General features: G+C 45.8%; 3 protein-coding genes across 6 annotated transcripts; 2 read left to right on the top strand and 1 right to left on the bottom strand.

The window, feature by feature from the left end:
* Positions 1 to 389: 389 nt before the first annotated feature.
* ACOX1 (acyl-CoA oxidase 1) lies at positions 390 to 16,346 on the bottom strand. Of its 3 annotated transcripts, XM_085522850.1 has the most exons (15): positions 16,149 to 16,346; positions 14,768 to 14,927; positions 10,757 to 10,917; positions 7,931 to 8,091; positions 6,140 to 6,247; positions 5,542 to 5,661; positions 4,895 to 5,010; positions 4,513 to 4,682; positions 4,189 to 4,351; positions 3,862 to 4,052; positions 3,468 to 3,647; positions 3,212 to 3,317; positions 2,987 to 3,130; positions 2,369 to 2,575; positions 390 to 1,755 (listed from the first exon to the last, which is right to left on the bottom strand). In XM_085522850.1, the coding sequence occupies exons 3-15, from the start codon at positions 10,819 to 10,821 to the stop codon at positions 1,705 to 1,707; spliced, it is 1,782 nt and encodes a 593-aa protein (XP_085378976.1). In that variant the 5' UTR covers positions 10,822 to 10,917; positions 14,768 to 14,927; positions 16,149 to 16,346; the 3' UTR covers positions 390 to 1,704. The 3 variants fall into 3 exon arrangements, with proteins under 3 accessions (XP_085378976.1, XP_015735087.2, XP_015735086.2); XM_015879601.3 differs by lacking the exon at positions 7,931 to 8,091; XM_015879600.3 differs by lacking the exon at positions 10,757 to 10,917.
* Positions 16,347 to 16,374: 28 nt separating this feature from the next.
* Positions 16,375 to 19,850, top strand: TEN1 (TEN1 subunit of CST complex). Of its 2 annotated transcripts, XM_015879610.3 has the most exons (5): positions 16,375 to 16,410; positions 17,292 to 17,398; positions 17,505 to 17,662; positions 18,978 to 19,103; positions 19,245 to 19,850. In XM_015879610.3, exons 2-5 carry the CDS (start codon positions 17,313 to 17,315, stop codon positions 19,256 to 19,258), a joined length of 384 nt encoding a protein of 127 aa, XP_015735096.2. In that variant the 5' UTR covers positions 16,375 to 16,410; positions 17,292 to 17,312; the 3' UTR covers positions 19,259 to 19,850. The 2 variants fall into 2 exon arrangements, with proteins under 2 accessions (XP_015735096.2, XP_085379023.1); XM_085522897.1 differs by lacking the exon at positions 16,375 to 16,410 and having other exon boundaries at positions 17,165 to 17,398; positions 18,978 to 19,246.
* Positions 19,851 to 21,049: 1,199 nt separating this feature from the next.
* CDK3 (cyclin dependent kinase 3) lies at positions 21,050 to 25,716 on the top strand. Its single transcript, XM_015879608.3, has 7 exons — positions 21,050 to 21,268; positions 21,866 to 21,943; positions 22,299 to 22,419; positions 22,939 to 23,109; positions 23,456 to 23,557; positions 24,056 to 24,259; positions 24,774 to 25,716. The coding sequence occupies exons 1-7, from the start codon at positions 21,141 to 21,143 to the stop codon at positions 24,897 to 24,899; spliced, it is 930 nt and encodes a 309-aa protein (XP_015735094.2). The 5' UTR covers positions 21,050 to 21,140; the 3' UTR covers positions 24,900 to 25,716.
* The last annotated feature ends 1,928 nt before the right edge of the window (positions 25,717 to 27,644 follow it).

Below are 27,644 nucleotides of genomic sequence, written 5' to 3'. Positions count from 1 at the left end.
GCCTTCCCTTCCCTTTCTTTTCCCTTTCCGTTCCCTCGCAGCCTGCTGGGAAGTGTAGTCCCTGCCAGGACCTGAGTGCAGCTCCCAGCAGCTCCACTGGCAGCGCCCAGCCAACAGCCACAGAACCCGCATGGATCCTGCAGCCAGGCCCTGTCGGTTGGGCTGTGCTGCCATGGCAGTTACAGCTGCAGGGAAAGGCCTGAGGATGGCACAGAGGCATCTCGTACTGGGATCTGCCCGCTGGGATGGAGCAGGGAGGGCTCTACCACTACCAAGCTCCTGCTGCCACACAATATATGGCCATCTATGGAGCATCTCATCCCACTTCATTGCTTTATGATGATCCACCAAATGCAAGGCACAAAAGTCAAAAGACTTACTGAGAACGCTTTGTTTTCATCATTTATTATAGCTGTACACAGTTAGTCAGCACTGTTCTCATTAACACATTTCCAACCTTTCCCTGCCCCTCCATCATCCCCCCACCCCCACCCCAACCCAGCTCAATCTGCTCAATAAGCAGAAGGCAAAACCCATTTGGTAACCTGAACAGCATTGAACAGCGGTGATTTCGATCCCATTGGGCACCAGGAGGTTCTGTTAATTCAAACAGCGCTGTGCGAGTCTGGAATATTTCTATTTAATATTTAAAAAATAAAGCAAATCAGAGACAGCCTCTTGGAAATGCACGAGTAGGGAAAAAGCTCTGGATACAACAGCTGGGATTGTTGTTATCTTGAGGAACGCCATTAAAAAGCAGAACATCCCAGGTCAATCTGAAGACCCAAAGACTCCAATCAACCAGTTTCTGCCCTCCAATACTGGCTTCCTTGTTCCATCTCAAACTGGCAGTCCCTACCACTATACTTGGGTTTATTTCCCCCCCACACACACATCAATCAGCATAATTAACGCTTGTAAAGTGCTTTGAGATCGTGTTATGAAAGTATTAACAGTTAAAAGGGCAGGAAATCTATTATCAGCACCTAAATGGTTACTACTGCTTGTTTTGTCCTCAGAGCAGCATCGATGTCCCTCTCCTTCTACCTGCTACCAAAGCATAAGGTGACAGTGACGGCACAGAGGGAACATCTGCAGGGCAGTGAAAGGAAAATGTGCTGGAAACACAAGGTGTAATTCTAGAATGAAGACTGAAGCAGAACTGATATAAATGCCTATTACCTCCCTTCATGAGGGAAGTAATGCTACAGGCAGAATTCCTATGCACAAAACGATGCAGGAGGCTTTAGATAGCAGAAACCATTGTGAAACAAGGAGAGTTGGTGCTAACAAAGCACCAGGACATGGATGCTTTTAGGGGTGGGGAAAAACAACTGCTTGGTCCAAGCTATTGCCTGAGGGCTGTTAACTACTCAGTAGTAAAATTCTGCTACTCTTCCAGTTGACAGTAACTGCTCTACCCATCAGCTTCACAAAAGCAACTCTTTATGACTTCATAAAGCTTTCCCAAGATTTTAAAAGGTTAATTTTACCATTATAATTGCACTTTAAAAACAGGCATCGATCCCTAGGCACTCTCCCCAAACACTTCCTCTGTTTTATAAAAAGTGGAAAGAAAGGCTATAATGATTCACTGTCCTACAGCTACCAGGATTTGAAAGGTTTGATTCAGGTGCCTGAAGAAAGGATGCGAACATCCAGTTTTCAGGGCAAGAAAAGTGTGTGCTTTAAGGAACAGGAGGTTCACAGCTTGGATTGCATCGGCTTCAGGTGTTTGTGGAAGGACTCGTGAACCTGTAAAGAAGGCAAGAGAGAGAGAGAGGTCAGAGCAGGATCAGGCCCACACTTTGAATGGCTTTCTTCAACATGTGAAAAGCTAATCCTGAATCAGAGGCGCTTTGAGGACTTCAGAACAGCCACCTGAGCCCTTTGGGTGCCTGAATGGATAACGATGAGAATACAAGCTCCAAACAAGTGTTTCTTCACTACCTTGTTTGAAAGAAAGGAAAAAATGCAAGCTATTTTATATCCACACAGACAACTCTTTAGCATTACTAATTACATGAAAATTGGCAGATATCTCCTAAGCAGACCATAAGGAAGATCTTAAGTCTGTCAGACTTCAGAAGCACAAGAAAACTGAGCAAGCTCTGGTGGGATTTAACTATAATTGCACACACTCTGTTAGAAGGCAGCCTGTCCAAATCAAATCGAGTCAGTAAAGACCACTATGACAGGATTTACAGTTCTGTTTTGGCTGTTGCAAGAGGGATGCTGGCTCTTTAACAGTTTAGTTTCTTTTAGCACCTCCCCACCCTGAGTGGAATAACTAGATCAAAATTAATAACACTAAATTGAGTTATTTCTCTGGACACTTGTGACCTAACAATCAATAAGGTTTCCTTACCTCTGTTTTGTTCAATGGCGATTTCTTTGCCCATTCAAACATGTTCTCATACACGTTGCCATCATACCGGCCAAGCACAGATCCAAGATGAACATCATGGAAGTCAAAGGAGTCTACCAGTGCTACTGCATTGGGGCGAATTACAGCCAGGAGTTCCTTCACACGCTGGTTCACCTGAGTAACTTGGGCATCTGTCAAAATACCCGCCTTGGAAAAAAGCAAACAGACCAACCAGATTATCACATCAGTATGCAAGTCACAGGAACCTTCCCCCCTCAGAACCTAAGTTAGCTTTCCCCCACCCAAAAATCCAGTGGTTCTTAAGATGCAAGATTCCCCCTCACCCAAGTGCCCACTGATCCAAATGGCAATTTGTCACAAGGTACAAGCATAGAAAGATGCCTGACACAGCAACCATTTATCATCCAACTCTACTTCTGGTGGAAAACAAGGGAAACCTAATAAGAGCCTTCCATCAGAACTGCATTGCTACTGACCTTATCAAAACAAACAGTCAAAACCTTAGGCCTACATATTTGTGCAGCTCTGCATTTGAAGCATCTTTGTGAACAAGAACTCTGGCTCTAGAGACTTAAAGTACTGGAGAAAGACACTAACCTGCAAAAAGTCCCCTGCATTCTTACTGATGCCATACAGCGCATACAAGAGGCACAGCTCAGTCAGGACAGCGCGGACATCTGCATTACTGACTTCAGACAGCTTTGCTGTGAAAAGCTTCACTATTACATAGTGACAGTGTGCCTACAAGAGACAAGAGGAAGGTGAGTGAGGTTCATGAAGGGATGTCCTGTCACTGCGCTGTCTATCAAGCACATCACACACCTCAGATGCTCGCACAAGGTCAACAGAAGTTCTGTTCCAGGCGTCCTCTTTGCTCTTTCTGTGGTTCAGTTCAGCTTGCAAATTCTTTGCTGCAGCTTCCACAAGCCTATTCCAGGAAGAGAACAACTCGTTATAAAATAACACCACTTTAACAAGATTACATACATCAAATTCATACAGATTTAATCTAACATATAAGAACATATAACACCCAAATTTCTTACGGCCTTGCTCAGTCTAACAAGCACGAACTCACCGGGCTGCACGTGCTTTGTAGGCCTCCACCAAGCTGACTGGATCATTAAGGCGCACAGTTTCAGTCCTACCAGCTACGTGTTGTGGCTGAACACGTTGCCTGGAGAGATCATTAAGGTAGGAGACCATGCCAGTAACACGCTGACCAGAACTAACCTGGTTGTAACTTTTGACAAGGAATCTGAAAATAAAGACAATAGCAACTCTCAGTTGACTGAATAGAGAGAAATCATTTTACCTGGGGTCAGACTAGCAAAGAACAGTCATGGGTACATGCATTTGTCAAAAAGAGAGTCCTGTTCCATAGTAATACAGAGTGTTCCTTTTGTTCACCACTTCAGCTGCAAATATCCTAATGCCAAGGCCAAAAAGTCACAGCATGAAAGCTACCATACCTAGCTGTCTGCAGCATCATGACTGTGTTTTCTCCTTCGTAGGTGCAGGATGGGGTGAATGTGACATAGATGTCAGGAATGCCACTGCAACGAGAGTAGCCATGCCCACCACATGCCATTCGACATTCCTCAATACCGGCATTGGCAGTCCAGGAAGTGAATGCCTTCAACCCTGCTGTCAGCGCATGGAGCTGATGGACAAAAGGAAAGCAGGTTAGTTACTTTAATATTCCATTCTTAGCTTGCACATGTTCCTACTAAGGTCTGCAGAAAAACGCCACCTTGTTTTATTTATAAGACCCCCCTGATTTCCAAAGAATGCAGTACCTCTGGCAGCTCACTCAGATCTCCTTCATGGATGTCTCCACTAATACGATGATACGTGTCTTTTATGTAGGCTCCCACAAAATGAAAAGCATACGCTGTTGCCAGAAGTGGAAACAGTTTGTATTGTTGGGTCTGATAATCCAAAATCTGGGGTTCTGGTGCCCTGGAGCAAAACATCAATGAGTTAGATAGCACGTCAGTGGCTGGCAAACTGCTCATAAGTCCTATTCAACTCCACTTCAACAGAAAAAGCTGCATCCATCTCACATCAGAGTGTCTCAGGCCGTGCAACAACAAGCTGCTCTTTTATTTCACTGCACTTACCCAGGCTTTAGCTCAGACTGGTGCCTCACTGCACTGTAGCGGATGGCAATGGTACAAGCCCGGGATAGAGAGCGAGCTGAATCTCCTACAATCAGAGAGCGGATGAACACCATGGTCCCATAGGTCAGCTTATCACTGACTGGTTTCACGTAGGTGCCATCTGGTTCAACCTACCGAAAAAAAAAAATACAGCCTGTTGATTTTTAAAGCTTCTTCCCTTTTACACATTCTTATCTCAAGCTCTAAGCTCTAATAGTACTTTACAAGCAACCCACCTAAACAAAGAGTTAAGAACATGCAGTGCTTTAAGGCACTGTACAACTACACAACAGCATTTCAAGTATCACTTCTTCATGGCATCTGCTGAAATTCACTGCTTTACCTGAGCGTATTTCATCAGCATGTTTTCCCGAGGAATTCTGAAGTTGTCCATTTTCAAGTAGCCATTATCCATTTCATCATATCCAAACTTGGGTCCAATGTCACCTACTGTAATACCTGCCACAGATAAAGCCATTTGCATTACAAAAGAGGAACGCTACACGGGAGGTTTAAGACACCTTCAAGAAAGCCCTGATGCTGCAAGGATTAATAGCTAAGTAGGACCTTCATCTCTTCTTCCATGGAAAAAAAAAGAAGAGCATTAAAACAAAGGGCATTCCTACTACATAGTGACTGGGGGTTGTTATCACTAAAGATAATCCACCTCAATTCCAACTAATATTTTTCCCTTTCCAGGAAGCAGAAGCATGTGCTGCCTCACAGAATGCCAACCTGGTGAACATGGGGACAGAATCAAATCCCAGAGTAACCCTCACACTGAAAACATGACATGGAAGTTAATGGCAGCTCCGACGCAAGTGAAACTCCTGAAGTTTCAAGTCCTGTGGCCTACAATCTACCACTCGATAGAACCAGCTGGTGAAATAAGCTGTGTTCATTAACAACACACACGCAGCTGTATGTAGCCAAAGGGAAACAGAAATGAAGTTATCCCACGAGCACAAAATCCTTAAGGTAATTTTTTACCTGGCAAAGGTTCGTGGGTGCCCAGCTGCCGTATAGGAACAATGAAGGCATGCAGTCCCTTGCACTGACCCTGAGTGTAGAGCTGAGCCAGAACAATGGCGTGGTTCGAGGTCTTTCCAACTACAGAAGGAGTGGGAGACAAAAAGTTTAATTTCCTTTAAAGCAGGATGCAAAATTAACATTTTTCATGTTATAAGAGTAGATTAATAACACTGACTAACATCCAGATTCTACAGCTAGATGAACAAGGTTGCCTATGCCAATGGAAGCTGCTTATTATTATTTTTTAGGCTATACAACACCAAGACCACGACATAGCTGGCAGTAAAGCCAAGGAAGCTCTAACCATAGACAACCTCAGATAGAGATTTAATGCTGCAGAGAAAAATATACCACATCTACACAGTGCGAATGATTCAGAGCAATAATCCAGAGCACAGAGATCATCACAAGTTTATGTAAGCTCTGGTAAATCTGTTACCAGTGCAAAGGGCAGCTCCTTGGACCAAGCTTCAACCACCATCTGTAGATATACTACATATGTCATCACCTCCCTATGTTTTCCACATATCCTTTAGATTTACACAGATACACTTACGTCCACCTGGCCACCACTTAATGGAGGTCACAGTGGGGCTGTTGAGAATGAATTCCTGGGTAGCTGGGTCATAAGTAGCTGTAGTTTCTAGACCCCGAAGGTGAGTTCCTGAAAACAAGCAAACATTATTTTGGCAGAAAGTCGGTCAGAAAACAAATAAGGACTGAACCAAACAATGGAAAGTTGTACTCCAGTAGCAATGGACAAATTTTAGCTTTCAATTTAGGCTTTCTGAAGGATTAAATATGAAATAATTGAAGAATAAATGAGATTCAGACCATATTCTGGGATCTGAAGCCAATTCTCTGAAAACATATTATTGTTTCAGTGGTCTGAGATTGGTTTCCAAGCACCTCCAATCTGACACCTTCTTCCTATTACATACCAGAAGCCCTTTGTCATTAACTGTGTCCACATCATTACAATGACCTGGCTTTACTAAAACTGCAGGCTGATTCAGTGCAAAATGAACAAATACACTTTTCAGCCACAAGATGAAATAAGCAGCACCCATCATCTCAGGCCTAAATCCTCCTCACCTGATGGAGCAATTTGTCCCAGATGAGATCATTCATAGCTCCAAGACAAGTAACGGCATGCATCTGCTACTGATGCAATTAAATAAAGAGACTACAAAATAACTCAGCAACTCATTGTACAGACTGTCTGTCTTCTGCCTTCAACCCTTTACTCCACAACACACAATCCTGTCTCAGAAACAGCAGACTCTGCATCAGTGGAAAATCACTGTGACTACATTTTAAACTGAACAAAACTCATGACAGTCTGGACTGACAAAGCACAGCAGAGCCAGCGGCTTGACACCAGAACTTCAAGAAGAAAAAGAACATCACCTTGATGCATCTGCATGTTTCCAAAGCACAGAGCTTAATGGTAGACTTCCATGGGCTGCTTAACACTTCCTCTGCTGGTAAAGAGTCTCCAAACCTTGCTAGATGCAAGAGATTCTTCACAGATTTGCAGCTGTCTTGAGCTTCACCTCTACACTGCCCTACAGTACAAAGGTGAACCCTGCTCATTTTTAAAGGGTAATTCCCATCTGCAACTTTCAGGTGTCAAAATCCCTTTAAAACCTGGATTAAAAGTATTGCAATCACAATACTGCTGGAGTTGTCACAGTCCATATCAAAGCTTGAAAGCAAACAAGTAGCAATAAAGAACAAATCTACTTAATATGGCTACATAAAAAGATTCTGTGGTCCAATTAAAAAAAAACAACAACACATTAGAAACAGATAAAAAAAACTGGGGACCCCACAAAACATGAGCATTGGAATCATCCACATGTTCTCTGATCCAAGGTCAATCCCAAGGTGGCAAACAGCTCTTACTCTTTTGGCATCTTGTTCAGTGTCTGAAAGCTTTGTTCCTTTGGTCTTCACACTGACTGTTAATTAGGGCAATGCAGAAATCACACTGGAAAGAATGGTAAGCCTAGAAATGCACAGATGTCATCAAAGTGACATCACCACTGTCACACCATAGCACAAGGTGCTCTAACAAATCGTCCCTATTGGTTTGAATGGCACAAGAGGAGCACTCTGTATGCTTTTACTTACAACTACAATCTCTCCCATCACAGGGGATAAAAGGTCAAACAGTGTGTGCTATTATGGACCACTAAAAAGTTCACAAGCCGTCTGCTTCTCCCCATAGCCACAACCACACGTGTACAGACCATGGGATAAACACACACAATTCTTCCCAGGCAGGGGAATGCTTCGTACACAAAGCCATTCTTAAAAATAGCATGTATTGAATGTACTGTACCATGGCCCATCTCAGTCTGGGCATAAGTGCCAATGATCTCCAGGTTCCAGGCAGGCATGAAGAAGCGATCCTGCTGCTCTGGGGTTGCCTGGGTGAGAAGGGTGGGGAGGAACATGCCCAGATGAAGATCCAGAGGCTCAGGCCGTCCACGATGAACAAAGCTGTGAAAAGGTGCCATGGGATGGGAGAGTGAAGGCAGTGTTATGGGAGGGAAGCAAGCGAGAAGATTCGTGGTGGAGATTGAGGAAAAGACAAAAAGAAAAAAACAGTGTAAAATCAGAATTCAGCAAGTGTATTTTAGAAAGCCAGAGCACTGTCCTTTCCTTGCATCTGAGCGATACAAAACATGCTTACTTTGAGATAAGCATGATGCAATTCGTTTCTTTCTAATCTTATATAAAATGCATTTGTAGCATGCACATAATTTCATGCTTGGTACAATTGAGAAAGCTACTAATCCAAACCAATAAAGGAAGACCAGATCCTCAGCACGGCTTGGAAAGCGGAGCATACTCAGTTAAAACTGGGCTGAGTCAGAACATCAGATGCTGAAGATGTGGTCAGACTGGATGCAATAAATCTCTGTCTGAAAAGTCCAATTTTTTCATGGTTTGAGGGCACAAAGTGTCCAAAGTCCCACTTCATCTGGTTCAATTAGCCAGGTTTTTACTGGGACATTCCTGAAAAAGAAGTCTTAAAAGTCTGTACCAACTCCTTTTAATAGAGATTAGATACACATAGTGCATGCTGTATTAACCTCCTAAAATCCCAGCTATGATCTCTCCTTCTCACAGTTTTTAACAGCTTTCTTAAAAAGACAGTGCTCTGCATGTGCAAGTCAAAGTTGTGAACATAATTTGGCAAGAAAGCCAATGTTTTTCGACTTGGAAATCAACAGTTCAACACCTCCCCATGTAAACATGGCTTACTAGAACTACTCTTCCTCCAAGTTCCATCAGACATCACTGTTAGGTGGTTACATGGTCCATTAGGCCTTTGGATATAAGAAAAATACTAAGAGCTTCATAGAATCTTTTAAGTATTATTTGCTTTGAGAACTTGGAGTGCTCTTCCTTCTTGTCTCCTCCAATCCACAGCAAACCATTTGTCTGGAGATTATTTCATTTACATTTATTCATGAGAAGTCTCCCAAAATTCAACTGTTTTCGAAGTTACTTACTAACTTACAACTATAAAGGAAATAAACTAAATAGCATTAGTCCCTGATGTGCAAGGCTGGCGATACTGCATGCTAGAGAATGAAAACCATTAGAACAGTTGGGCTGCAGATTCAGGATCAGTACCTGTGTACTCGTGCCATCTCTAAACACACATGAACATGAAGTTGTTATGTCCTTAGAGCTTTTAAACAACTGTAGGTGAGTTTATCTGTCAACTATGTGTTCAGCTCTGTGCTTTGCATTCCTGTTTTACTTTGTTTAATTTAATTATTCACTATGAAATAAGTTAAAACCAACGCAGGCTACCAAGGCACACGCTAAGTTCTAACTACCTGTCCAGGCTGGGTTTTGATTCAATAACCCAGAGGCTTGTCTCCCCACCACCAGTTCCTAAACATCAAGTTTAAATCAAGTAGAGCTTAGTGACAATTACTGCAGAAGCTTTGCTGATGAAAATAGATCTTCAGCATTCATAGTAAGAATGCCAAACATAATGTATTTTCATTATTCAGTATGGAAAGTGTTCACTTCACCATACTGCCACCAGGTTAGTTCAATTAAGTATCAAAATAGCCATTTTACCACCAAACACGAGAACTGCAAGCAAATCAAACCATCACCAGGCAAGAGAGTGCAATGATCTAATGTGAAACAGCAAGTAAACCCAATCACTTCAGCATAGATGTGTGTCTGAATCAAAGCAGGTTGTGTGAAAAAGCAAATAAAATTAGTGGGCTTCTTTTTTTTGGTCATCCTTTTGATTCAGCTTCCTGTGCTGAGTCAGGTTTTGTACTCCCTCTCTGGAGCAGAATAGTGGTAAGGATTTTCTCCATTACATCTTCTACGAAGATTTCCATTGGCATGAATGGCTGTAACCCAACAAACAGATCATCCAGATCCAGCAGTTGTCCAGACTTGTATATATCGTGCTTTCCAGGTTCAGATGCCAGCATAAGAACCAATAATGGTTTGTGAAACTATTCTTGTTGGCATTTCATGTCCATAATTCCACGTTCTGGCCTAAAACATGTTCTTATCCATTACGCGCTCTTCCATTTGAAGGAGTGAAGGCAGTTTTGCTCAATAGTAGGAATAAGATGTTACTCTTCTTTGGAACCAAATCTTTCCATGAAGCTATGCAGCTGCAACAGAATAGCATCTGGAAGGAGACTGCTTGGGGCAAAGCATACCTTACTTTCAGACACAAAGTGCAATCCTCATCATGTTACACTGCACCTGAAGGTCTATGTCTGACTTGTTCCTGCAGACTGAGCACGCACGCAGAGCTCTGCAATGTACATGCCTTCAACTTAGGCAAAAAACCCTATAATACTGTTGACTGATATGTTCCAACTACTTCAACTACAACGCAGTCTCAGGACTTTGTACAACCTCCTCACATTAAAACAAAGGCAAACAGCTATGAAGTAAGTGATCAGCTAAGAGGTGCTTTCTGGAAAAGACCAAAGCGAATCCTGTGATTGTTACGATGAGAAATGAAACAGCCGTCCTGCTGTCAGGCAGAAAACAATGGTTAACCAAACGACTTCACCTTTCCCCTTTCAGATTTACCTAGGGAGCATCATAAATTTACAAACTGGAGTTACCAAAAAGAGGTTACCCACTGATCCCTGAAGGAACTAACCATGTCCCATTTCGGTTTGGGCGTAGGTGCCAATTATCTTGACTCCACGGACCAGAGGCAGCCATTTCTTCTTCTGAGCATCAGTCGTTTGGGTCTCTATGGTTTTATGAAACATGCTGAAGTGCAGACCGAGAGGTTCAATGAAATTGCCCAAGCATGTTCTACAGGAGAGAAATAGAGGGATCTGGATCTCAGTCTCACCAAGAACGCCATCCTGAACGGCTTTTCTCCAGCTGCAGCATCACACAGGTTATGTTTGCTATTTCCACTTCTCCTTATTCCACAACCAGCCTCCAAACATGAAGGCATTGGAAGCAACGCTAATGGGAAACAAATGTTTATCTCAGGCATTTCATTCACCCTGTGATTCCTGCTGTTGCTGTGTAACTAACAGTATTACTCTTCAAAGAAGCACTGGAAACTTAAAATTCAGGACAGGAAAACCAAATTTTCTCTCCCACCCCTCAGATTTGGTGGTAATCAACCCCACAACAGCCAGTGGTCTAGAACTAGGCCACTGTTTGTATTTCAACACACAGAAGCACCACGTAGTGAAAAGGAAGAAGGCTTCTTAGGTAACCAAGTGCTTTTCTGAAGAGCTCTCTATTATCTGTATCTGCTTCTATCAGCTGTGAGTGCCTGACCTCACCCCTTCAATTAAAATTACTGCTACAAGCTAATGCTGCAAGGAATGCAAGGGAAATCAGACATTCTAGATAGGCTTCATCAAAACAAATGATGTCATGATTTGTAGCCACAATGGCAGCAAGTTATAGTTCCAGGGGCAAAACTGCTGTAATTTTTCTCTCTGTAAAAGCCATGCAGTAAATGACAGCACCTTCCCTTCACCATTCTGCAGAGCCTCAGGACTTTTTTCCATCTTCCATCGACTGTAAATGAATGTTTATTCCATGTGGTCTCAAAGATGGGAGAAAACTAATGCGTGCTCTCCGTGGGTACCTATAGATAAGACCTCTTCAACCTGTCTAAGATACCTGCAAGGGAAATGTGTCCTTCTATTGTTGGGTATCAACACCTGCCCAGGAAGCACATGTAAGAGTTTGCTGCCACCAGATCTGCACAGAGCAGCAGATACCATGTATAGCTTTTCAAATTACAGCAACATTTGTGGCTGGTATTTTACAACATGCCTGGAATGATTGCCTGGCAGTAGAGAATAAATTATTAATTCAAGAATCCCTATGAGAACTGTACAGCTCAGCCTTAAGGTGAGAAAGCAGGACAGAGCTTTACCAGCACCACTGAGCTGCACGTTCAACATAACAATTTTAAAGGGATGCTACTAAATGAGCCAGGAGCAAAATCAGTGTCATCAAGTAAATTATCATTGGTTATTAATGTACTGACTGTGCTCTCAGGTGGTGTGAATGCAGGTACAGCATTTTAGGATCATTGCAGACACTTTTCCTACCAGAAAGCATTCTGTTACCTACAGCAGGAGCATCTGTTTACAAAGCAGAGATTACCACGTTGATCAAGGGCTTACAGATGCTGCAAGAACAAGGAGAAAGAATAATTCTCAGCGCTGTTGTAGCTTCCTCAGTGAGTTTTTCTTCTGTTGCAGGACCTGCATAGCAACAGCAGCACTGTTCCTCACTGCCTACAACGTGCTTACCAACTTCAGGCCCAAAAGGACAAGACAAGAGGGAGAAAACGTGCTGACTTTGAAATAACACTGTTTTAGAGTAACCTGGGAAGGAGTTCTTTGCATGTTTTCAGAAACCATTGACAAAACTTGTGCAAAGGTGCAGCATGTGCTTTGTGGTCATGAAAATCAGGTCAGACACAGCTTCTTTGAAGGCAATGCTCCAGAAAAATCTTCTTAGAATTGACAGCAGCAACTTCCATTGCTTATCAGTACACTTAATCACAATTGCCAGATGCCTTGTGCTTACCTAACACCTACTCAGACTGAAGAAAAAGAAAGGTGTTTTGCAAGCTGATACCTCATAACATCCTGATGTTGGGAAGTTATACTATTTCTTTGACCAAACCTGTAGAACTTTAACAGCTTCTTACATTAACAAAGCGGAAAGCAGAACTCAAAGCTATCTAAGTTACAGCAGATACTTCTCACTTCATTAGTCCAGACTGAACTGCTAGGATTTGCTTCATGTGCCTTTTAATGGTCAAAACGAATCCTGTTTTCTGCAAGGCACAGGACAAACTAAAGAGGACTGGCTGCAAAAGGAAGACAGACAGATTCTCTTTCTGTTTAGATTTTTTTACTGCTTCCTCCCTCAGTTTCTACATTCCCACTTAGCACTCACCACTGTCTATAAAGCTTGTTCTCTAAAGGCTGAACTGCGCAACTACTCAATTACTTTGCTACATCAATATTGAATACGGATAGCTACATCTAACACAAGCAATGTGATCGGTGAGCAAAGGTCTCCTGGCTGGTCTGAAGTCAGATTTGCTACATCACTGAGTCAATAAGCAGACTGCAGTTCCAAACCCACTTACAAGAGGATGTGTAGTAACACCCTACTTTGGCAATGTAGGTCTTGCCAAATTTCACAGCAACAAATGCCACCCACACAGTAAAAGGCACTCAGATTTGACAGATTAGTCTGATGGAGTGGAGTATCTACCTACAGACAGAGTACAGCGTAAGCCAAGTCTGTTTTCCTGTGACTCCAAAGCTAAACTAGCAATTCCAGACATTTTCAGAGTGCAGAACAAGGGTACAGAATAGGATCATTTGCTTCAGAGCAACACCTGCAAGCAAAGTTTTCTGGCTTTTGTAGCTCTTCATGTAACTCTCGAGGAAGAGCTTGGAAAGACCTTCACAATGGGCAAGGAGCAGGGGTAGGCCTGTCTGACCCACACTTAGAAAAGACAGTATTTATCCTGTATGCTTCATAGAAATTATCAGCTGGTATGCTGGACCTAAAATTTCCCTATAAAAATAACCTAATAACTTCCCTATTGCCTCCCAAAGGAAAACTCCTGTCTACTAGAAAATTAATCATTAACTTTCACCATCTGTAACTGAATACAATCACTGAAGTTCCTTGCTATCATTTTCAGCTGACACCAGTTTTCAAAGGAACACTTACAAGGTTCTCCAGCAAACCTTTCATAACTGAGGTCAGAGCAGATTAAATGTTTTGAAACTAAAACCACAGCAAATGAGGTGCTCTCAATTAACCAGTCCCAATATTCACATCCTGAGGCCAATGACAGCCAGTCAAAAGGGCTTGAGATCCTACAGGTGTGTTACTTAACGTACACTGGCTATGAAATGTGTCAGGGGATACAGCCATGGTCTCATGTGTGGAGTTGTAGAGCTGTGCAATCTCACTGTTAAGCAGTTCATTTGATTATAACAGAAAAAGCTTAATAGAGTTAAGGGCAGAACCATGTCAGAACCAAGTTCCCTGCAAGCTGGAAGCAATGAAACTCAGATGTAGAGGTAGTTTTCTTTTTTATCAACTTTACCCAAGGCTAATGCTATCAGATAAACAAAAGTCAGATACAATAAATAGCCTCTGGGTCAAAGGGAGCCACTACAGCACCAGGAGCTTAAAGAGAGACAGGACAGAAAAGGCACAACAAGAACTTACAAGCTGTCTTGGAATATTTTCAAGTATGTTTGTAATGCAGCTTTATTAGGTCTAAGTGCAAAGCGAAGTAAACAGCTTTAAGAGATTTCCTCAGAAGCTCCAGCCCCACCAGATCCATTCAAAGCTGAAATATTTCAGTGTATCCTTTATGCCTTTTGGCAATTCAGGCTGCAAGCCCTAATTTTGACCTCCTGTGCCATAGGTAGTAAAAAGAGTGTAATTTTTAGTGATTTATCTCTAGCCAAACATCTAGGAAAAGGCAACATTCTAATCAACAGGTATTCATTTGATATCAATAGAAGTCAGAATTCAACAGGCTTTAGTGTAGTTCTTTTTTTCTATATAGAAAACTAAAGTGCAGCCCTAAAGTATGGAATTATACCATCATCAAGGACACAAAGCTCATTCTACAGCTAAGTACCTTTTAAACCAGTAGATCTCATCCGGGTCTGCAATTCCATATTCTCTTAACTTCATCACCATCAGAGAGCTCTTCCTGATGGCTTGTTCATAGCGTTGGCTGCGGGAGAGGAAGTTCAAATCCTCGTGCTGGAAGTCAGGGTCATTAATCACTAAGGCCTCTGGGGATGGACAGATGAGGAAAAGAAACTCAGTTATCACAGTCCTCAATGAACTGCACATGGAATGGTTCAGCTTTTCACTTGTTGTACCTCAGGCTGCAGATACTGAGATACTTAAAAGGTAATGGAATCGGAAAGAAGTCACAAAGCAATCAGAGCATTTGGGGCAGCAGGATACTTAAGAGTACAGTGCTCCCATAAGCCACATTTTAAAGTGAGCACATTCTGGATGCAACAGAAGATTCATTCACTGATGTAAGACCAGCAGGACACCCTCCCACAGCCCCGTCACTGCAGGATCAGATTGCCTCACACACATCTGATCACCACGAGCTCTTTGCAGGAAGGCACTGCTCTTGTTCCCCCTGTGCTGACTGGGAATGGAGCTACCCAGAGGCTACGGATTTTTGCCATCCCCTTTGGCACAGAAATTGTGCAACCGCAGCCTGCGACAGTCCCACCCTGGCAGAGGCAGAGAAGGAAACGGGGACATTTTATGAGTGCCAAACACTATGAGAACGAGGGGAGAGGAGCGGGTTACACCGTGCTGTTGGGTAACAGCTCTGGGGCGACCTCATTGTGGCCTTCCAGTACTTGAAGGGAGCATATAAACAGGAGGGGGGAACGGCTGCTTACATGAACTGATGACAGGACAAGGGGGAATGGTTTTAAACTGAGACAGAGGAGGTTTAGGTTGGATATCAGGAGGATGTTTATCGCACAGAGGGTGGTGACGCACTGAACAGGTTGCCCAAGGAGTCTGTGGATGCCCCATCCCTGGAGGGGCGCAAGGCCAGGCTGGATGTGGCTCTGGGCAGCCTGGGCTGCTGGTTGCTGACCTTGTACATAGCACTGAGGTTAAAACTGGGTGAGCACTGTGGGCCTTTTCAACCCAGGCCATTCTGAGATGCTACAAACAGTGTAGGACAAGTGAATAGGGCTAAACACAGACCGTGAGGAGCCACCTCTCACCCTGACAAGGGGAATTCAGGGTGACCCAGGTCCTGTTCCAGGCTGACCCCAATAATCCCAAGCAGGGCTATATTCTCCCAGGCACTCAGCACCGCTCCCCCCACCCCTAACGGGGAACCCCTCCCCCATGGGCAGGCTGGGCCTGCCAATCCCTCCCGGCAGCCCGAGCCATTCCCTACGAGCCCCTCGACATTCCTCCTCCTCCTCCCCTCTCCTCTCAGAACCGGGCTGGGCCGGGCCGCCCCTCACCGATCTCCTTTCGGCGCCGTGTACGCTCGGCTCCTCCATCCAAGATATGTGTGAGCAGCTCAGGCTGGAAGGTGGCAGCGGCCCGTTCCCTGCGCAGATCCGCGTTCATCATCATCATCCCGGCAGCTCCGCTCCGCTCCGTTCCGTTCCGTTCCGTTCCGGCCCCGACCTCAACCCGGCTCCGCCACCACCGACCCCGAGCGACGCCCCGCCCCGTGACGTCACCGCCCGCGACGTGACCACGCCCCCTGCCGGCCGGGCGGTAAGTGTGCGGTGCATGGCTGCATTGCATTGCGTGCTGCATTGCGTGCATTGCATGCATCACATCGTGCGTGCAGTGTGCAGCTAGGCGTGCATTGCACGCTGCTTTAAATCGTGCTGCAGCTGGGAGAGCGTTCGGTTGCATACAACGCGTGCAGCTGCGGCTGGGTGTGCAAACAGCGTGTTGCATCTGGGGCTGGGCGTGCATTAAGTCATGCTTTGGATAGATGTAGTGCATGCAATTAGATGTCCTGCATGCTATAACGGGCTGGGTGTGCATTGCTTCGTGCTCTAAATGTGCATGCAACATACGTGCTAGGTGTGCATTAAACTCTGCATGCAGTTGTGCAGCTGAGTTTGCAGTGCACGAGCTCTTGGTGTTTGAGGCTAAGCTTGCATTAAATGGTGCACTAACTCTGTATACAGCGAGCTGGCTGTGCATTAAATAGCACACTGAGTGTGCACATAACACACTGCATGTGCAGGTGGGCATCATTACTTTGCTTATGGTTAAATCTCTGTGCAATATGCTGCACTTGTTGTGCATGCATTAAGCAATGCATTAAATAGATGCATGGCATGCTGAACCCAGGGACCTTAGAAAGAAAACAGGAGAGAACACAATGCCAAAAGGAACCAGTGCAGGACACGGCCACCTGTTGGCTGCAGCTTTGGGCAGGACTAAAGCTGTGTTGAAGCTGCTTTGCATCCCTTTGCCAGCCCACTCTGCTTGCAGTGGAGGATGCTCAGGGCTCATTGGGAACCTAGTGAGCTCCTCCAGCCCTTTGCATGGGGGACCTGAGCACAGGAGGAGTTTGGGGATGCTGTTACCTGGTTCTGGTTCAGGAACTGGGTGGCAGGAGCTCAGATCTGCTTTTGCAGAGCCAGCAGTAGTTGCATGAGATGCTGCCAAGCGCTGGGGTGTACTACTTCCCATGGGAGATCAACAGCTCCATGCCAGAAGGGGAAGCACTGAGGACATTTGGCAGGTGAGGAGGGTATCGTGGGCTCCTTGCAGGCCGGGTTGCTCCCCTGCTGCCCCCCTGGCTTTGTTTGCAATCTCAGTTGTGCACCTCCCAAATCCATCGCTCCCAGGCTAAGCTGCTATGACCTGGCCCGATCCGAAGCCATTCTCAGCACTCAGCATGGCTCAGCCCAGCACCACGTCCACATCGACACCACGCTGGTGGAACCATTTGAAGCCCAGCTGGGATCACTCTACGTTGTCCTGGGAGAGGCTGAACACAGGGAAGGTAAATGCTGTCTCCGTTTGGCTGGATACACAAGTTACTGAGTAAAGGAAGGTTGGCTTTAACCATTTCTGTCCAGTGGGTTCAGGCACTTGGTGCTGAGAGCCTAATGAACCTTTGGAGCCCTGGAAGGTGTTTTGCTACCCCTGCTCCAGCATCCATCTCCATACCATGGCTACAGCTCTTATCAAATGAGTCCCCCCTTGCAAAATGCTGGCAAATGCACAATGCTGTTTGAGTGCCCTGTGTTTGAGGAACCAGTGCCCTTATCTTGATGGAAACCTGGTGCCCTGGCACAGATTTCTTCAGAAGCCAGAAGTGCCTGAGCAGCACAGCTTATGAAACCAAGGGTCAATTGCCTTTGCTCTGAGTGTGGCTGACTGCAGCAACACCTTGTTGGGAGCTGGCTGGGTTGGTCTTTGCCATCTTTGAATGGCTTTAATTACACCCTGCCCTTACAGATGGGGCATGAGGAAAATGGGCAGGCTTTGTCATGCAGGGCATCCTGTTGTCACTCTGTTGGCATCCCGCTGGCCTTCCCTGGGCTGCCCTGAGTGTTACTTCAGCTGCACAGTGCAGCTTTGCCTGGCATTTGTTGGGCTGTGGGGTTGTGAAGCAAATCCCAAATGTTGTCCTGGCCACACCTGATAATGAACACTCACATTTGTGCCCTTTCAACCCTCAGTGACGGGTGGAAAGCCACACTGCACGTGGCACCTGGTGAGTCACCTACTAAGCCTCTGCTGCAAAGCTCCTTTAGAAAGGCATGTTATTTTGGTTGTCAGTGCCTAGGAGCAAGTTGACCCCGTTTTGTAGGTGTGGAAGGGCAGGAGGTTGAGAGGCTGGTTGTGTCCACAAGGCTTGGCCCCTTGTGCAGCACCTGAGTCCAGCAATGAACTGCTGGTTACAGTCAGTGTTGAGCCTCTTCTATGCCCAGCTTTGTTGTCCCCTCTTCTTACCTGCAGAGGTTGGCTTATACCCAACCCTGATGATTTTCAGATATGAAAAGCCGAATCTGCTCAGTGCAGCCATGGGGTGGATGGATGCTGTGTAGCGCTGGCATTGAGGTATCCTGGGCCCTGCTTTCACCTGGCAAAGGGAGCTCAGTGCCAACCGTAGGCATTTGGCAGCTGACAAGGCAGAGGGAAGGAAGCATGTCATGAATTAACCTGCTGCTCATGGAGGCATGCAACCAGAGCAGCCTCCTGCAGGGTCTCAGGCTGTGGTTATTTGGCCACCTGGAAGTGTACGCTGCCCGAATGGAGGTTTCTTCGCGCTTCTACTTCTCTTCCTGCAGAAGCTTCCTCTGTATTTCCAGGTGAGAGTCCTGTGATAAAAGCCCGAATATTGACCTGTGTGGAAGGGATGAACGTGCCCTTGCTGGAACAGGCCATCCAGGAGCAGAGGAAGTACTTCCAGGAGAGGCAGCAGCAGATGGAATCTGGTACGTCCTGACAGCAGCTCTGACCACAGCCCTGTGCTGGTCCCCACCATGGCCGTCTGGCAGCTGCCATCTGTAGCAAACATTTGGGAAGTGTATTTAGAAGGTGGGTTTGAAACGTTGCTGCTTTTTGCCATGGCGAAGAGAGAAGTCACTGAATGGGGAAGTACATGAAGATTGAACCAGTACCTAAATGAGGAGCTGCCGGTTGTGAGCAGACTCTGGGAAGGAAGGTTGCTGTTTAAGAGAGTGGATAAGGAAAGAGAGTGCATGGGTTACAGCAGTCCCTTTGTAATGCAGGGCTTGGAGAGGTCAGTAAAAGGCAAAGTCTCTGAATCTGTAGTTAAACATCTGCGCACATCCGCATATGCTGCCAACGCACAGCAAATGGGAGGTAAAGGGCAGTGGTGCAAAGTTTGTTAACCCTGCATGGCTGTGGGTCCATGAGTGCACGTATTGGGTTGTGGTGACTCAGCTGCCACACAGCAGCATTCCTGGAAAAACACTCAGGTTTGAACCGAACAACAAAGGAACAAGAAGAGCAAGGAGCCTCTCCTTCACTAGAACTGCCTCTTAGAGAGTTCAAGAGCCTGCATCCAATGTGCATGGCATAGCACTGAATGTTTGCACTGCCCTGAGAACCATCACTTGACTTTCTTCCTTGACACATCTAAGTTTAAGAGACCTTAAATCATTATATTTTTGCAAGCATTTTGATAGATATTTTCCTAAATAAAGATGAAAAGAGAACGTGGTTCGTCTTTTATTGATTAAAAACCTTCCTTGGTAAGGCACATACATTAGGCCCTGCAGAAACACTATGGGTGATGTAAAAAGACATAGCAAACTACACTTTTCCTTCTCCTCCTAAGGACTGGGTGTGTAAGGAAGTGCTTGACTTTGATAAAGTTGCAAGAAGAGGAGATTAAATTACATCAGAACCACCCTGGCTTAAGAATATGGTGCCAGGCCCAGCAGGATTAAACTGTCAGCCACTGTACTCTTTTCTGGTTTTTTTGCTTGAATTCTTTGCTGCAGTGTTCAGAAAACATGGGCTGAAGCCATAGAGTGAACAGAAACAGAGCAAAACGGCAACAGATATTGCCAATGGCTTGATTCATGATCCTGAGGTTGCTCAGTAATTATGGTGTTTGTGATAATCTTGGATCATAGTTGAGACCTGTGTTTTGTTCACACAGCTCTGAAAACCCTATCTCTGCACACACAGGCTGTTCAGCCCAAGTCCAAAACCATTATTAAAAGAGGCAAGATTTTGTCCTGGTTGTATAAAAGTCAACAGTTAGCACGTCATGATGTGTTTGTATTTATACTTTATCTGTTTATTCTCCTGCCTTTCCCCCTGGGTTTAAATGGCCGTGTTTACCAGATAATTGAGAGTATCCAAGCTATCACATTCCTACAAGTACTACAGGAAGGGGGAAAAAAAAGGTAGAGCAAATTTGGCAGCGCTTCCAGATGGAGATCCAAACACAAACCCAACCCAATGGAGAACTCACACAGCATCTTGCCTTGGACACACAAATCTGTATTATATGATTCCCAGCTCTGCCACCTACTTCGATTCTTCTGCACCATCAACATTAGGATAGACTGTAAAATAGTTTGAGCTGGTGGTTCAGGGATGTCCTAAAACTGGGATGTCCGATTGAGATCATACAGAAGTGCCATGGAACCATGCATTCAGTGGGCTGCCATGTCCTGTGCCCACCCCACAGGTCTCTGTATCTCCACCTTTTGTTGTGCCACCATGTATAATAATACTTTAATCTGCCAGCTAGCAGGTCAATTATTAATTCCCTCACCAAGGACATCTTCCAAAGGGCTGACCAAGCATCACAGCCCTTAGTGGGGAGGTTCAAGGGACGATTGCACAAGACAAATTACACACCACATCCCCTTCACACCAGGCACAAACAGAACCAAAGAGCTCCCCTTAGCCTGGCGTAACCTTTCCCACAGTCCCCAAGCAGCTCTTTGGGTGCATTCTGCTCCCGTATCAGCAGCCACAAGGCCGAGGCCATGGAGGCCTTCCAGCAGGTGTTCCAGAAGGTGGAGAAGATCGGGGAGGGCACCTATGGTGTGGTGTACAAGGCTCGTAACAAGCGCACGGGGCAGCTGGTGGCCCTCAAGAAGATCCGCTTGGACGCGTGAGTGGGGCCGTATCTTCCCCATGGGGACACCATGGCCTAGCTCATCCCGGTGTGTGAGAAGGGCTCTGAGCACAGGGTCCAAAATGGCTTCAGAGGCTCTAAAAAGCCTGACATGAAGGGGGAAAAGTGTATCTAGTGTCTAATGGGAGTGGTTAGAACCCAGCCTTGGCACTGTGGCTCAGTGCAGGGGAGGAAGGCACCATTTTGGGATGCCGCCATTTTGGGATGCCAGCTCTCCCTCAGGAGTGCAGCACTGGGGTCTGGTGAGGCCCTGCACTGTCTTCAACCCCTCCAGAATGGGGACTGAATGTGTATAAGGCTAATCCTGCTCCTCTGGGCTGTCCAGAGGGGTGATGGTGCAGATTAATGTCTGCAGTGGTGGCACTGTCTGCCCCCACCCCCCATAACTGCCTTTCTTGCCTTCCCCATAGCTCCATGCCCCCCCATGTCCAACCCAAGCCTATGGTACCAAGCATGAGACCCTCCCCTAGGCCTAGAATGGGGCACAGTGATAGGAAAAAGGGAAATGGGATAATGCCAGGCTGTATGGTCTGGCTATGGGATGGGGTGCTCCACAGCCCACTTCTGCCACAGGGAAACAGAGGGTGTCCCCAGCACTGCCATCCGAGAAATCTCACTGCTGAAGGAGCTGAAGCATCCCAACATAGTCAGGTAAGAGCCATGTGAACCCTCCTCACCTGCTCCACATCCTGGTCATCACTATAGTCAGCTCCAAAGAGAGGCCTTCCGGTCTTTCACTGTTGATTAAAAAAAGCAAAAAAACATGAAAAGAAACAAAATCAGACTGATTAAAAACGCTGTTGGCCCCCCCATACTGGATGCCTTTATACCTGTCCCTCTGCTCTACCTTAGAAGACTTCCAAAGCAGAAGCAATTAGGGAGGGATGTCATGTGTTTGGGTGTTGGCAAAGGTCTGGAGTAGGTCACCCCAGATGCTGTAACATCCCCGTGTAACATGAATTCCCACACAAAACCATTGAAGGGTGTGCTTACACTTATCTTGCAGGCTCCTGGATGTTGTGCACAGCCAGAAGAAGCTGTATCTCGTATTTGAGTATCTCAATCAGGACCTGAAGAAATACCTAGACTCTTCCCAAACTGGAGAGTTTCCTTTAAGCTTGGTCAAGGTACAGTGCTGGAATAATAATAACAGGTCTGCAAGGGAGTGAGTCCTTGCTGCCTTCTGCTGGTCAGAACCAGCACTGAGCTGCTCTTAATAGCTGCAATGGGGAGAGATTTATCCTCAGCTGCAGTCATTTACCCTTTCTGATCTAAAACTTTTCAGCTGTGAAAGCCTCCTGGTGCCATTGTTTAGTGTATTTATTTCCCAGCTGTTTCCAGGCTCTCCAGCCCATCTCATTTCTGAACAAACTGTTGATAGGACAGTAGAGGGATCTACTGCTAATTGCTCTTGTAGAGTAGTGGATGGGTGGAAGTGACTGCCCCTGCTTGGATCGGAGTGTCTCTGTCTTCATACAGCAGGAGCAGTTTGTGTGGATCTCCAGGTAGTGACCTGCAAGTTTGTGTTGCATTATTGCAAAGTCATGTTCCTCATTAATGTCTATAAATGAAGTGTGCTGGTTCATGTAATCAAGTTTTTAACATGGTTTCACTGTGGTGTTGTCTAAAATCTCCTCTTTCCTTAGAATTACCTTTTCCAGCTGCTGCAGGGTGTGAGCTTTTGCCACTCCCACAGAGTCATCCACAGGGACTTGAAGCCACAGAACTTGCTCATTAACGAAGCAGGAGCAATCAAGCTGGCTGATTTTGGGTTGGCAAGAGCTTTTGGAGTTCCCCTACGCACATACACTCATGAGGTACTGCTAAGACTTCCTGCCATCCGAGAGTGAGGTATACAAACTATAGTGGACGCATGACAGCATCACAAGTGATGTATTCATAGCTGACCTGCAGCTAAGGGGTCATCTTCTGTCCCCACAAAGTGTGCTGACCCCTTCTACCCCAACCTGCCCGCAAACTGGTTCCTCACTTTCTCTTCATAGGGTATATTTATTCCAGCACCCTATTAAAAATGATCTGTTAATCCCAAACATGCTGCCAATAATTAAACACAGTCACTGTTACAACAGAGAAATAAAGGATCCCATGCCTCTAGTTTCACTTGGAAAAACTAAACAGAGCTTGTTGTTGGTTCCTTACCAGGTGGTGACTTTGTGGTATCGAGCTCCTGAAATACTCCTGGGATGCAAATACTATTCAACAGCTGTGGATATGTGGAGTATCGGCTGCATCTTCGCCGAAATGGTAGTAGGGTTTTTAATGCAGTCTTTGAATGAATGGGGAGGGCCCAGCTGTAATGGGAAGTGGAGAAGGAGGGGCAGGATGCAGAGTATCTGTGATACTGATCTGTGGTCCCACCCAGTCCTAAGGTGTGTGTCACGGAAACTCCACCCTGAGGGTTAGATGATCCTTAGCTATGCGGTCAGAAAGAGATCTGCCAGCAGGAGGGTGCCTGCCAGAGGGCAAAGCGGGCTCTGTAGTCTGGCTGCAGTATCAGTATGTGACAGTGTCATACTTCAGTCTTACTGTAGCAGCATTTTGATCCTGGGAGGTGCAGACACTCTTGCAGATGTCTCCCAGCAGGTTGCAGAGAAGTAACACTTAAAAACATGCCAAAGCATTGCTCTGTTTGGGTCTCCTAGGGATTATAGTCCAGCTCAAAGAGATCACCACCTCTCTTGTACCATCTTTGCATTATTGTCACTATACATCACTGTACAGTTGGTTTGTTTGTTGCTGCAGGTGACCAGGAAGGCCCTGTTTCAAGGGGACTCTGAGATCGATCAGCTCTTCCGGATCTTTCGCACCCTGGGCACCCCCACCGAAGCAACCTGGCCTGGGGTGTCACAGCTGCCTGACTACAAGGGGGACTTTCCCCAGTGGGCAAGGAAAGAGATGAAGGAAATTGTTCCCAACTTAGATCGACATGGCAGAGACCTACTGGCGGTGAGTGTGGGTTCAGCACAAGGCCTGTGGACATGGTCTGTGGATGAGGTCCTTTCCAAACTGGGCCAAAAAAAGAGAGAAATAATTGGGGCTGATCCACCTTGAAATATATTAACCGAATTGGCTGTAACGTTCGTATTTTCCATTGCAGAAACATCAACTCATTGAACAGGTGTGTTTGTTTGAGGAACACTGTATTCACTTACACAATATTCGTGGCACAAAATTCATAGCATTTTCAAGTACATGCAATCACGTCTTTATTAAATGTGTTGATTGAATCACTGGGAAAAATCCACTTGCAATCTATGCAACCTTCCTAATACACTGTACTTAATCCTGGCTGTCAGTGTAAGTTCCCCTGGGGCACTGCTGAGCACTTCAGCTGAGGTCTACTCCTGAAACCCAGAGAAAAGGCAAGAACAACAGCTGCATCTGGGCCCAGCCACGTCCAGGTACAATTGATCATCTGGCTTGTAACATCCTGAACCTGATGTTTGTTTTCTCTTGGCAGCAATTGCTCCTCTACGACCCCAGCAAACGCATCTCAGCCAAGGCAGCTCTCAGTCACCAATACTTCTTTTGGAAGAGCCCCCAAGGCAGCGAAGAGCAACACGTGCAGCAGAGACACTGCAGATGAGATGCACAGCTCTCTCCATACACCTCTGGAGAGCAGTGTAGATCTGTTTTGGTGCACTTAGCCAGGGGCTAGCCCCATCCCAGGGCCTTACTTCTCCTGAAAAGTCCAGAAGTCTTATGTTCTTACAGTTGGAGTCTCTCAGCCTGTTGCTGGGGGAAGGTTTGCTTAAGTTACGTCTGAAAGAACTGTTTTGCAGAGGCCGTATGCAAAGGTGAGGTTACTATCAGCATAAAACACCGACATGTAAAAGAGAGAGCATGCTTCAGAGGCTTGTCCTTGCATTAGCCAGCAAGCTAATGTGACTTACATGCAATGATTTCTCTCTCCAGCAGTGTAGCACACCCAGGTCTCATTGCAGGTCTGATGGTGCAGCTCCTGACACCAGGGCGTGCTGGAGCTCCGCTGTGGGTAGGACAGCACTGCTCTGCTCTCCCATTCACTGTTAACAAGAACCAGATTTGTCAGTGTTGGATATGTTGTTTAAGTTGAGCTTTTTAACAGAGGTGACATTCTGCTGTTTTGAAAGCTGAGGAGTGCTGTAAAGTATCTTAATTTATGCCTTACCTGTGGGAAACCAGATGGTCCAGCTAGAATAAAGCACTTCTGCACATACTGGAAACTGACATCTGAAACACCAGCTTTCCATCATCAGCCCAGATGTAATGCCATCTCCTTTGCTTTACAGGCTTGGAAATGTTTTTGCTCTTCAGGTGTTTGGAGAATTATCATTAGCTTTTAGTGTGGTTTTGACATGTGTGGGTTTGGGTGTTTTTTTTTCAGTATAGGAAAAAATAAAGGCTTGTCCTTTGTTCAGAAACATCTGTGTTTATTGCTTGGTGCTGCCCATTGGGTTAGTGATACTGGGCAAGCTGGCTGGCCTTTTTTTTAACCACAGACCTCCCTTCATCATCTCCTGCACTCCTCCTTTATTCTTTGCAGCCCAAGTCCCTGATAGGAGCAGAGATGTGCTCTTAATTCTGTTGTGGAACGAAGGGTGAATGACCCTCCTGCCTCAACCGAGCACTTTTACCCTTTATTTTGTTCCTTCTCTCCGCATGAGGAAAGGCAGCAGGTGGCTCTGCTTCACTCCCAACATCAAGAAGACCTTTGTCATCCCTACTATAGCAGGCCCCCCAACAGCAACACCCTGGGACCTGTTGCTCACCTCCCTCTGGGCCTTACCCCACCACCTGGCTGCATTCCCCCTGCAGCTTTAGAAGCCGTCAGGACCTGGGTAGTTTGCTTGCCTCTGCAATTTGCACAAATTAGGTTTTGGGGAAGGTTGCTTTGCTTTTGAAGCTGTTGGTAGGAGTCACGCTGGAGTGCCTTACCTGGAAGGAGCTGTGCTGCTTGTGCAATGGAGGCATGGTTTGTGATTGAGGAGGGCAGGCAGCAGGGCTCTCCCAGCAGCCTATAGAACCATGTGGCTGGGAAACAGGGCTGCTGTATATCTCATGTCCTCCATATGGTAACAAGCAGCTTGCAGGGGCACTTTGGAGAGACCTGGATGAATTCTGCTGTGGGAATAAGTGCCTTGCCTTTGCATGCATGTTTTAAAGTCAAATCACTTTGTCCAGACAATGCTCCATTGTTTGCTCTCTGCAAACAAACGATCACATTGCACCTAAGAAACTGTTGGCAGAGGAACGGGGTTGTTTTTTCAGGACCTACACTAAGAAATAAATACCAAGGGCATTCATGTAGTCCAGAACCATAAATAAGAATAGCATGGCTCATCTAGCACAGTAAAATGGAGCAGCAGGTTGGATTTCAGGCATTTACAACCCAAGCCAACTGAACACCAGGCAGATCCAAGGGAGACTGCTCAGCCAGGCAGACCGCTCACCAGCTAATTGTCTCTCAACATCTTCACCCAGCCCTGGATAAATACCCATTATCCCTGTCATACAGTCATGGGGCACATTATACAGCGTGATTAACCAACTGCCTAATTACCAGAGCTCCAAATCCCTTCCTTACGTAGCATTCCTTAAAACTTTTTAAAGCAGCACTTCAGGAAAGAGTCACCATGTGACCATCCTACTGCTTTCATAATGTGAAGCATCTCATTAGCAAGGGGAGTAGCAGGGAGGAGGGTTTCTTCTTGGAGCCCAGACACCAAATCCCAGGTAGGCAATATGGAAATCCAGGCTATGCTGCTGCTCTGATGGAGAAAGAATGTGAAGAATATGTCTACTGATATGGATTGCTTTGGCTGTGTTGGATTTTCCCAGCAGCATCAGCTAAAAGAACCCTTGCTGGAGGTGGGAGAGCAGCTCATATCAGTAAGAAGTCATTTTTTTTCATCCCACAGATCAGAGGGCTCTCCATAATGGGGTAAAGGAAGAATTTTGCCTCTTATCTCAATGGGGACACACATGAGATGGGACCTGCTTATTTCAGCAACAGCTGAACTCTGGCAGTAACAGGGAAAGCTCAGCTTAAACAAAATAAAGCAAGTGCAGATTTTCTGGTACTTCTGGGTGGATCCCACAGCCAAGGGCTGTAGAAAGCAGTTTCACATCACTGTGGATTGCAAACATCAGCAAACTGCTACTGAAGGTCAGCCCAGCCCTTGCAACACATCTGCCTTGGCATGGATGCAGGACAAGCCCCAAAGCCTCCCACTTCAATGGGGTTTGGTTGGGTTTTTGCTTGAGGCATGGCTTCATCTGTCAGCAGCTCAGTGAACCAACCCAAGGCATCCAACAGCACTGGCACCATGTATAGCAAAATCTTAACGAC

This window comes from Coturnix japonica, chromosome 23 (assembly GCF_054131305.1).
Source record: "Coturnix japonica strain WE chromosome 23, WE-NBRP24, whole genome shotgun sequence".
Lineage (NCBI taxonomy): Eukaryota > Metazoa > Chordata > Aves > Galliformes > Phasianidae > Coturnix > Coturnix japonica.
Note: the sequence above shows the minus strand (reverse complement) of the source record. Positions and strands in the feature narration are given on the sequence as shown.